General features: G+C 40.4%; 1 protein-coding gene across 3 annotated transcripts; it reads right to left on the bottom strand.

Moving 5' to 3' along the window:
• Positions 1–745: 745 nt before the first annotated feature.
• On the bottom strand, positions 746–11601 carry LOC133122332 (E3 ubiquitin-protein ligase TRIM35-like). 3 transcript variants are annotated; one of them, XM_061232272.1, is made up of 11 exons: positions 11509–11601; positions 11065–11304; positions 6976–7071; positions 6283–6513; positions 5257–5279; positions 4764–4860; positions 4416–4438; positions 4211–4329; positions 2778–3056; positions 1276–1495; positions 746–856 (listed from the first exon to the last, which is right to left on the bottom strand). In XM_061232272.1, exons 2-10 carry the CDS (start codon positions 11230–11232, stop codon positions 1467–1469), a joined length of 1065 nt encoding a protein of 354 aa, XP_061088256.1. In that variant the 5' UTR covers positions 11233–11304; positions 11509–11601; the 3' UTR covers positions 746–856; positions 1276–1466. The 3 variants fall into 3 exon arrangements, with proteins under 3 accessions (XP_061088256.1, XP_061088253.1, XP_061088254.1); XM_061232269.1 differs by lacking the exons at positions 746–856; positions 1276–1495 and having other exon boundaries at positions 2107–3056; positions 11509–11598; XM_061232270.1 differs by lacking the exons at positions 746–856; positions 1276–1495; positions 11509–11601 and adding an exon at positions 7337–7409 and having other exon boundaries at positions 2107–3056; positions 11065–11191.
• Positions 11602–12169: the final 568 nt, after the last annotated feature.

Raw genomic sequence — 12169 nt, 5'->3', positions numbered from 1 at the left:
GCTTCTTGAAGCTGAACTGCAGCAAAACAGAACTAATTTCAATTAGCAAAAATCAACAAAGCTGCCTGTTGTTGTTTTTCTGTGGGTACTGATAACATATATCAGTCCTTTAATGAGGAATTTTGGCCGGCTGGGATCTTGGAATCCTCTTTTTGACTCTGCTCTTTCTTCTGAGGGCAAAATGACGAAAAATTGTGACTACCATGCTCTGACATTTGTGTCATTTTAATCTTTATATACAGTGATTACAAAGTGGTTCATATCTTTGTTTTCAGCACAAACTCCGCTACAATAATATGGCAACATTAGGTAGGTCAAAATCATATGTTGGTAGTAAATTGTAAACAGTAGTTTTGAACACGTACAGGAATGCTGTAAACACACACTAACCAATTGTAACTAAATCTTTGGATCACTGAAATGTGTTAATCTATGTCTTGGGAATCAAAAGATGAAATAAAATAAAATATTGTAGCAAATCCAATTAGAAATAGAAAATAAATGTAAAAAAACTTGACTTGTCACTACTATTTTTCAACACCAGTTGACAATGGGAGGGCTAATGGCCTTTCTTCAATTAATATTTATGTGGTAGGCGGTCCTGCCAGGTAAGTAGGCTTCTCACACCTGCCCTGACCCCTCCCTACCTCTAAGACAAAGCCTTTCCACAAAGCAATACTCAGTGAGCAATTTAGAAGACAGAAACAAATACCATTTTTTTATTCAGGAATTTATTGAAATCACCACACAAACTACATACAATGAAGATGCCATTCACAAACAGATTCCTTGGGTACCTTCTGTGTGTTTATCCTCAGCTTGTGGTGTACTTGGTGTTTCTTCCACATCTTCATCTCTGAAAATAAAATGAAAACTGTGACAGAGTTACATCATATAGCCTACAAACAAAGATGCCTCTTTTCCAACTAGCCTAAGTCAAAGAAAAAAAGCAAAGGTATTATCTTCTGATGTAATGGTTAGAATCGTTCATAAATTAAGAACAAAGTGGGAACTTACAAACAGAGAAAACACAGAGAGAAGTTACAATACAGCACACGTATTTACCAATATGATCGTAAGAAATACACTTGCTCTTGCAGTCTGTTTAGCAAAGTTTTTTGGTTTTTTTTGCGATTACCCCGGACATAGGTACAGCATGCTAATATCGATTGTAAGAGGACACCCAGTTTAAGAATCCTGGCTATGCCACGACACATCATGTGTGTATTATGTTGAGATGCAATGGTTAGAGTGGGAATATACAAACGCACTTACTGAATATTCAAACAAAGCTGGAGAAGTTGCAGTGGACACGCAAGAAATGTACTTTACTCATGAAGTTCATCCTCAGCTGGAGCCTTTCGCTGTTGGAAATGACGCCTCTCTTCGTCCATGTCGGCTTCACTGTTCGCGTCTTCTTCATCTTTGCTCTCCCGCATGGCATGCAAAACCTGAAGTCCAGTCATTCATGCCATTTTCCGTAATGAAACATGTTCTGTGATGAAAAATGTTTACCTTAAAATAATTAAATCGCCTTTGCTAATCTGGCTATATCTGTTCTTGAGTCTTACACAAACTACAGTGGTTTGTATCTGTTAGTGAACCCTGGTGTTGGTGTAGTATTCTCTTTATTTTATTCTGTTTTACCCCGACAACCTGGAGAATGTTCTTTATCTGTTTGGCAGTTAAAATAAATTCTCATTCACAATTTAAAACAATATCCAGTCAACTTCTGTGGGCTGCCAGGTCCTTTCCAAGCAGTCCAAGATATTTAAATATAAATATACAAAAAGAGGGAAGTCCGTCCTCAGATATGTCTTTTATTCAGAATACTTACATGCAGACATTTTACCCTCCATTTCACCATCCATGCCTCTCACTTTATATTCACAGAAGACATCTTGTAGGCATCTGATAATTCACAAATTCCACATTCAACTCATTCAGTCATGCATTTAGACCATTAATATTAAGCAATCCACAACCAGGGAATTCAGGTACAGGAAATACGGAACCTCACATATTTCTCAGAACAGTAGACTGTGGTAAAAATAACATCCACCCTTTAGAAAACCTTATTATGAAATATGAAACATGAAACAAATGAATAAACAGACACATTTTTATTGTATTCATGATAATAATTCAGCAACAGGATTAAAATATATAAATGTACATTTTCCAATTTCTAAACAGGAAAATAATACAATTTTGTATGGAATCTGGTATGGAAAACTGGTAGCGCACTAAACAGCTGCACAGCTGATTTCCATGTTACGTATGTAAGGAAAACAAATACTACATCCTCCTGGTGTGGGCAGTATGAGTTCTGACACTTTTTGTTTTTTGGCTTCTAGCCCTTTGAAGCATAGCGTTTAAAAATGTATTTCTAAATTGATTGTTACATCAGCAATGGAGAGTTCAGTTGAAACCATTCTAATCACATATTTAAAAGTTGAACACAGATTTTTATGCTAAAAGCAATTAAAGTTTCCAGGAAAAGAAACTACTTTTTTCTTTCTCCTGCTCTTGCTTTGGATCTCCGACACTGATGCTGACCTTCTCTGGAGAGATCTGCAGAGGGTGTTCCTCACACGAGCTCTGGAAATATGGAAACAGCCGCTCTGTGTGAGAGAAGTTCATGGCAGTGATGGGGCCAGAACAGGCTGGGTCGGAGATTGTCACGATTCCATCATCCCAATTCAGCTCAACCCGCACCCTATGTGGCTTATTTTGCAATGAGAGGAGCCCCTTTCTACTGCTACGGTAGTAGTTACCATTCCTGTAGATCAAAGCTAGAATCCTAACGGTTTCTTCCTTCCTCTCAGTGGATTCCTCGGCCACTCCCACCGCCCAGTTGGAGTTGTCCCCCACCTCCACGTCCCACTGGTGTTTCCCGGAGGTGAAGCCCTGGGACCCCAAAATTACGGCTCCGAGGGTGACCCTCTCTGGGTTGTCGGGGAGCTGAGGGTTGTCCATACAGAACTTCATACTGGTCAGTCCCTCAGACAGAGAGAGACATGGAGCAGCAGTGTTGGGGTCCAGAGTGACAGGAGCTGGGCAGAGAGAGACAAAGCTCTGTGTTTTAAACTTATATTTGTTTCGTTTTTTTTAATTGTGTGTTTCTTTTGTAGTTGGCGGATGACCAGGCATGTTATCTTTTTGTTTGAGCACCTCTTTTTTAAAAATAATTTATTCTCATTTTTCCCCTTTTTCTCACAATCTTGTAGGCAATTATACCCTATCTGATCCAATTAGTGCTATCTGGGGACACACCGCCTACGGCCCCGTCCCTCAGCGGCCCGGTAGGATCTTGTGACCCTGAGAGTGACACTCCTTCTCCAAGCCGTCTCGTCTCAGTTAAAGTGTTACTCTGAGGAGCTCCGGGGCGCTGTATGCGGGGATCCCTACTAACCCTGCCATGTCCCTCCCCTGGAGCAGCAAGCCAATTATTAAGCCAAACTTGGCTTTTGCAACTGCAACAAACTGCAACCTTAAGTCCACTGCATCTTAGCCTGTTGCACCACCACCAGCAGGTTAGGTCAGAGTAGAGGAGTTAACTTGCGAAGACTCACTCCTTTTTGTTCTCACAAGTTATGTATGCATTTTGTGTGTGTGTGTGTGTGTGTGTGTGTGTGTGTGTTAAGTTTGGAATAGTTCAGCTGGCCTTTGTTTTGTGCCTGGACCATCCGGCAACTTAATTATGGTAATTTAGTTTTTCACTTTTTGATTCTAGTTGAAATGTTTCTTTGAATTGTGAGATTTCACTTCTGTTTTGTGGCATTAGTTTATGTTACAGTCCATGGTGTTCCCCATGGTAGTGAGAGAGAGGTTAGGCTGTAACAGCAGTCAGAACTGGGCTCCGGCAGACTTTCCCCAGGACTTCCTTGATCGTATTATTTTTGTCCTAATATGAGAAGCCATGAAATTACAAGAGAGTGTATTTTATTTTACACACGTAAGTACACTATATGTAGTTTTACACGTTTTTACTGTACATATGAGCCTGTAACAGTATGTGTTGGTGCCCACAAAACGAGCAACCTGACTCTGCTGAAGCAATGCTGTCAGAACTAGGCAGAATAATGTAAAAAATGCACCCCAAGGTGCCACAAATAATTAACATGAATATAGCACATAACATGTAATTAGCCTTTACAATGTAACATCTTAACCACCATAAGCACCCCCTCTACTAACTAGTACTCACTGTATTGAACAGCCCCCTGCATCTTCTCCCAGACCCTGAACTTGAGATTGCCCAGGTGTTTGGCAACATCAATCAGGGCTCCAGTAATGAGGTCGGGTTCCTGAGGTGGTTCGCACATCCTGCAGACACACACTGCGGTCAATGCTCAGCTTGTCTTTTAGTCTCACAGAAAAAAATATATATTTTAAGAAGGAACAGGCTTTACCTTTGCACTGTATCAGAATGGACCTAGAAAAAAATAGTAAACAAATTGTCACATTCAAATTTTCAGTTCTTCCAACTTTGCAGTGTATGTACAGTTGCAGGATTCAGTATTACCAAGCTCTTTCAATTAGAGTAGGGGAGAGCGGGGTCTGTTGTGACATGGTGTCAATTGTTACGCGGTGTTTTTTGAGCACGAAAATGACATGAAACTGTTCCGTTGAAAGAGGACGTGTGCAATGTGATTTACATCTGGCTGGCTTGTCTCTGATCGGGCAAAAAACATTGGGTAACAATGGACCCCCGTGTCACAACAGACCCTGCTCTCCGTCCCCTATGTGCCCTTGTTTACCTGGCCTGGTAATGGAGGTTTCATCAGCTCAATGAATTGGGTCCAAAGGTTGGATGCACCAGGCTGGCTTTGTTGATCCTGCATGGACTGCCGTGTTCTGAAAGAGTTAGGACACAGTCTGTGTTACTGTGATGTTTTTTTTAAAGTGTTACTGGTGACAGATTTTTAAAAGTGTTTTAAATCTGGATTTTGAATGCTCACCATCAGATATCTTTCTTTGAGGTCAAATTTTTCGAGTACTTGCATGACTTTGTTGAATTGTTTCAGGTCAATACTTGTGTGTGTGTGTGTGTGTGTGTGTGTGTGTGTGTGTGTGGAATGTAGGAGGGGGGACAAAGAGGAGGGACGAGGGAGAAAGGGAGAAAATGAACTGCAGTAAGTGTGAAGAAAAAAAAAGTGTGGAACAAATAAAAATAGAGGGTGAATTGAGAAAAAGGAGAGAAAGACAGAGGGGACAGAAAGAACTGAGAATCAGGGAAGTAAATATACATACTTGTCAATTGTGTTCTTGTAGTTCTGCCAAAGAAATAGGTTATGAAAACATTAAAATATATTTTAGAAATGCAATACTCGTAATATTGGTGAAACATTATTGTAAGCGCTGTTAATAATTTAGCCATGTGTAGCAGCCATGTGAAGCACCACGTGGGCGGCCTGTAGCGTAGTGGTTAAGGTAAATGCATTGCTCCAGGGGAGGATTGTCTCCTGCTTAGTCTAATCAACTGTACGGCGCTCTGAATAAGAGCGTCTGCCGAATGCCATTAAATTACAGTACAGTACAGTACAGTACATTACATTAATGGCATTTGGCAGACGCTCTTATCCAGAGCGACATACAACAAAGTGAAAACCCATAACCAGGGATAAGTGTGCTGAAAGACCCTTGAGGGAAGTACAATTTCAACTGCTACCTGTAAAACAACGATAAGGACCAGGGCCTATTTTTTTAAACCAACAAATAAATAAACAAACAAAGCAAAAGTGACCAAACTTAACTAGCCAGACACTGCTTACCTAGCCAAACAAAAAATACCGATAGACAAAAAAGTAAATCACAGAAAGTACTGTAATAATGTGGCAGGGTTAGCTCGGCTGGCTCATTGAAGGTTACCGCGACAACGCTCCCTGATGAAAAACCAAAATTCAAATTCAAAAGAACGGCATCGCCCTTGGCTAGAGGTGGGGGGTGACATGGCTCAGGCATTAAGAGCAGTTGTCTGGTAGTCAGAGGGTTGCTGGTTTGATCCCCCGCCCGGGCTGTGTCGAAGTGTCCCTGAACAAGACACCTAACCCCCAAATGCTCCTGATGAGCTGGTCGGGGCCTTGCATGGCAGCCAATTGCCGTTGGTGTGTGAGTGTGTGTATGAATGGATGAATGGATGAATGGAGAAGCATCAATTGTACTGCCTACCATTTGCCATTTAGCATTTAGGTGATTTCGTCAAATCTTTGGTTGAGTGAGAGGCTGGGTTTCAAATCCCACCTCAGACTCAGGCAATCTCTTTCTCATTATACATGCCTGCAGGAAGGAGATGGCCTCTGCTTCCAGTTCCTTCTCTATGGTGCTGATTGTGTTTGAGATGAAGGACATCTCCATCGTTATCTTCTCAATCCTCTCCTTCAGCATCCCACTCTTCTGCTTCTCTTCCTCCTTCAGCGCGGCGATCCTGGCCTCCTCTTCCTTCCGCAGAAACCGATGGAGTTTCTCAAACTCGTCTTTTATTTCTCTCTCCGTCTGCTGGGCCTGGCTCTGCAACAGAAAACAGCAGATGCATTTTACCGGCGCATTTGTAGATCTGTAGCTCTGTAGATCTGTCATTGACTGACACCAATGGTGGCAATTGAGGGTGTGGGAGATTGAGGGGGTGCAATGGCAATCCTGCCCCCTGCTGTTTGGGAGGGCTGGTTGCTTGTGGACTGTGACGCTTTTGTGAGATTGTTGAGGTGGTTTCAGGGTAACCTGTCTTCCCTCCATTTCATTATGGAATGACCCTGAGCCCCTAAGGGAGGAAAATCTGGGCTCTAGGAGTAATTTAGGAAAACATCAGCCATCCTTCAACTGTTATGAGCTTATGAATGACAGCACCCTAAATGTCACATTAAAGAAATACAGTAGTTAAAGAAATTAAGAATGCAAGTTGGTACTAAATTCGGAAAAACATGCAGCGCTCCAAGAACGTTCCCCATCGCCGATGTAAGCTGAAAACTGTACCTTCAGATGCTTGGTCATGTCAGTGAAGACTCTGTGAGCTTCCTCATGTCCCTCCACCTTTTTCAGCAGTTTCTCCCGAGAAATTGTGAGGACCACCTGGAAGCAGACAAGTCACAGGTGACGGTGTTTCCATGGACATACTGGTAGATGGACAGACAACAGGTACCAAGGTGCTTGATGAAGGCTGACATCAACGCCATCATCAGGTTTTCACCATTGGTTTCCATAGCCATTATATCTGCTCTTGTAATATGTTTTAATATGCTTAAATATGGTATTTACCGGTTTTGGAAAGATATACACAGCAGACACAGCTGATTCCCGTCTAAGCAACCTACACTTGTGTTTTCAGTTTCCTTACCACTTATAAATGGGGACGTCTTTGGAAAAGAGTTTTCTGTAAAGATGGACCCAGCGAAAGATAGAGAAGTGGTCTGTGGGAGATGGAAAGGAAGGGGAGAGAGAGAAAGAGAGAGATAAAAGATACAATGTTTTACCTGTTCAACTTAATTTTAAAATATAATTATAGTTAAAAAAAAAACTTATCTCGATAGTCTATTGCCGGCTGTTTTTTTCTTCCCCCTTCTAGATTTAGATTTGCTGTATTTTTGTCTGTAAAGCATATTGAATTGAATTGATATAGAGAAGAAGAGAGAGAGTGAGAGAGAGAGAGAGAGAGAGAGAGAGAGAGAGATGCTTGATATTCCTTGAAATGGAAGCAATAAGGCTGAAGGGAGTGCGTGGAGTGTGCATGAAGAGTGGAAAACGGAGAGGAAGACCAAGAGCATGGAGACCACCATCCACACAATCAATGTCCCTTCCGGGCAGAAAGCTGGTTGCCTGGACGTACTCTACACAGGATTGTCAGGGATTGTCAGAGTGCAATGAGTCTCTTTCCCTGTGCGCTGGGAGAGAGGGCACTCGAAGAACCTGTGAACGTAGGAGTTTCTTTTTTTTAAAACATTTATTTCACTGCACATTATCTTTTCTCTATTACAGTGTTGGAATGTATGCATTAATATTCATACTGTGTATTTTGGAATTACTTTAAGCCAAAAAAAACAAAGTCATTTCTATTACTTGTTTGTCATTCAGTCAATGAAAATACAGCACATTTCCCAAACGGTCGTCACAAAACACTTCACAGAAAAGCCTGGCCTAAACCCCCAGGGCAGCTGTGGCAAGGAAACATACAGAATCTACATATGTCTTATACTATCAACAATAAAAACACATTTATATATATATATATATATATATATATATATATATATATATACACTCAGTGTGCACTTTATTAGGCATTTATTCGACATATTTTGTAGAGTTATTTGTCTTCTGCTGCTGTAGCCGATCCACTTAGACTGATGATGCGTTACAATTTACAATGGCCTTGTAACAATGTTTTAACACAAAAATCGTACCTATTGTACCTTGTAAATGTTTTCACTAGTCTTTCAATTCCCCCTAGTGGTGAAACATGGCTAATTGTGCTCTCTGTGTTAGTATAAAACCAGTCATTCTGCATGACATTGCATTGAACCTGCAAGCTTCTGCAACCTTGTGGGTTACAAGCGAACTTTCTACAAATGGGCTACAAATGTTTTCAGCATAGTTTTTGCATGTCTCTAACATAGAAGAAGAAGTTGCTGATGGCACAATGAATAACGCATCATAAGAGGATGATGATGTTGATTAAGATTATTGTTATCATTATTATTGGTGGTGATAGTAATGGTGTTGTTGTTGTTGTAAATATTATTTGTAATACGTTTTGTCAATACTTTTTTTAAATACATTTGATACATTATTACATTCGCAGTTCGGCGTGATACAATGGACGTCGACAGACCTTTTAATTTCTGGTAATGAATCCGCCGAAAATTTACAATCGAAAAACTACATTTCATAATGCCAGAGTTACGCGCGAGTCTCAATTGTTTTGCATAGTGTTTTAAAGGTCCGTAAAGGTCCATTATTATCATGGTGAACTGCGTCTAAAAAAGTGGTCCAATCTCGAAAATTCATCACATCTCAGATAAACGATCAAGTTTCATTTTTTTGTGAACCCCTTGAATGAGCCACGAGGCGGATGACTGCCATAAGTTTCGTTTCCGGTATGATTCTCACTTATAGAAAAATGAAACTCAGTGGGCGTCATCAAATTGTTTTAACATGTCCACTTATGTTCTGGGCATAATCTTGGAGTTAATCTTTTGATGTAATTTGTATACATACATTTATTTGAAACTTAAAGAAAGTTAATCAATCAATATACTGTCACAAATTTTAAAAAACAGTTTGTTAAAGTTACAATGACTTACGGATTTGAAACATATTTACTTGTAAATCTGGAACTACACCTGCACATTCCATACATTACAGAAACAATTACTGAGGGAAAAAAAAAGTTTTACATGTATTGTAATATTATAAATACTCAGTGAGCACTTTATTAGGTATTTATAAAACTTATGTTTTAGACTTTTACATTATATTATTGGCATTTTAGCAGACGCTCTTATCCAGAGGGACATACAGTTGATTAGACTAAGCAGGAGACAATCCTCCCCTGGAGCAAAGCAGGGTTAAGGGCCCAATGGGTGTGTGCATTTTATTGTGGCTACACCGGGATTAGAACCACCGAATGGTCTGTGTGCCCTGCGATGGACTGGTGACCTGTCCAGGGTATATTCCTGCCTTTCGCCCAATGTATGCAGGGATAGGCTCCAGCCCCCCTGCGACCCTGTTCAGGATAAGCTGGTTAGGATAATGAATGAATGAAAGCTGGTGTACAGATCTACCTAATAAAGTGCTCGCTGAGTGTATACAGTGTAAGGAAGTGACTTCATTTAAAATGTTATTCTTAATTTCTGCTCATATTCACAGATATATTATGTGTATCAGGTGAGTCAGCCGCAATAACACTGCTTTTGAGAAAAGGAATCTCAAACATATGGGCAGTTCTTGTACAATTCATTCATTCATTCATTATCCTAACCCGCTTATCCGGGCTGGAGCCTATCCCAGCATACATTGGGCAAAAGGCAGGAAAACACCCTGGACAGGTCGCCAGTCCATCACAGGTTCTTGTACAATTAAATGTGTAAAATAAAGGCTTACGAGATTCAACTTTACAGCACATTAGGGAATAACCTACACAACTTTTTCATGATGCTACAAAATAGCTAAATTGCAGTAAACAAACATATAAGACAGTTAAACACCATATTATTCATACAAGTACACATAATGCACACACAGTGTACACATTTCTACAGTCCAGTCAGCTAATTTCAGTCCTGGAGGGCTGCTGACTTTCAGCACTAAATTACAGGCTCTGACAGGCTAAAGAGTCCACACACCTCGTCTCCAATGGCCTTAATGAAGGAAGCAACAAAACCCCACATTTACATTTTAGTCATTTAGCAGATGCTTTTAATCCAACACAATTTACAAGTGAACATATATTCTTCAGCTAGTGAAAAGCATCTAATCCATAAATAGCAAAACACATATGTAGAGCAGTTGCAACGAAAAACAATAGTCATCGTAAGTGCAATAGTCATTGTAAGTGCAAGTTTTTGTTTCAATGAAATGAATTGAAAGAGAGGTTTCATTTCAACATTGGGGGGGACACAACCACCTGACCACTTCTTGAAAAATAGAAAGGCTCAAATGCAAAAGAAAGGCAACTTCATGATCATTCATTAATATTTGCACCATCACTTTCGCATGACCTAATTTTGCAGACATCCTCTCTCTAATGTCACTGAAACTTGCTCTTAAGTAACAAATAGCTTTATCATCCATTAATTTTGTACAGACGCTTACCAATAACTAACCTAAGCATTACAGATTGATCAATCATTAATATTTGTCTCGACTAACTCGTAAACTTCATTTACTCATATAAAACAGCTGAAGTGACAGTAAAATGATCTAATGATTAACTCATCTACCTTTTTCTAATTATAAGCGATAAAGTGAACAAACTAACTGGACTTTAGCTGACTATATTATTACTGCTATAATTGCGATAGACCTCCACAGCACTCCTGACACACACAAACAAACAAAATGCTGTACCCTGCGTTCTTCAGCAGCCTGCTGAACCGTCCAGAAGCGATATTTTTTGTGTGCAGAAGCCTCTTTGCACTTTTCACAGGCCAGTTCTTCCATCTCCACACAGTACAGGCACAAGGGAGCCTTGTGTTTCTTGCAGATTGGCTGAGTCGTTTCCTCAGAGGCAGCCATTTTCCGTACAGCCCGGAGGGTTTGGGAGGCAAGTCGCTCTAAAGACGAGAACACACGTTGCTGGCGGATGCACTGTTTTTTTATACGGGAAAGAAAATGAAACCGTTCAGCAAGCAAGTTTGTGTAACCCCATGCATGAGGTCAACTTCCTGTTTCATGTGAAAGTCAGACTAACGTAACCTGAGATCAGATTTTTTTATTTTACTTCAAAAGTAAAGCATTTAAATTGTACTGCGTAGAGGAGAGAATAAAGTGTCTCTTCAGCTGCAGTGTCACCTTAAGCAAAGATCAAGCAACATTAGCAGACATGTCCGTTTGGGTTTGGGGCAACTTGTCTTGTCTTGTGATGAATATTTTGCAATATCAAGCCCTGCCAAAAAACCCTCCCACAGATACACATCGCAAACAGACACACACAGACACACACAGAGAAAGATAGAGAGAGAGTGAGTGTGAGAGAGAGAATTTAAAATGTATTCTTAAAATTTTTAAATCACCTTTAATGTCATAATTCATACATTATACAAATATAATCACAAGATCACCAGACACTCTTGCCAGGAGAAACAAATAATAACAAAGACACCTTATTCTCTCCTCGACACTTATTTTGAAGGTGAAAAATAAGAAAATTGTCCTCAGCTCAGGTCAGTGTGACCACATGTAAACAGGAAGTTGACCTGTCCAGGGTGTATTCCTGCCTTTCGCCCAATGTATGCTGGGATAGGCTCCAGCCCCCCTGTGACCCTGTAAACAGGAACCCGGTAAATCTGTAAACAGGAAGTTGACCTCAGAACATGAAGTCACACAAAATGGCCATTCAATTTCTGAGGTAGTGCCTCTTGTTTTGGGGAAATGAACAGTGTTTTAACAACTCACCCCACTCTCCCCGACGTGTGATTTGCGTGCCCTGTCAGTTTAGAGAGGCGGACATTCT

Source organism: Conger conger, chromosome 2 (assembly GCF_963514075.1).
Source record: "Conger conger chromosome 2, fConCon1.1, whole genome shotgun sequence".
Taxonomy (NCBI): Eukaryota; Metazoa; Chordata; class Actinopteri; order Anguilliformes; family Congridae; genus Conger; species Conger conger.
This window is presented reverse-complemented; position numbering and strand designations above follow the sequence as displayed.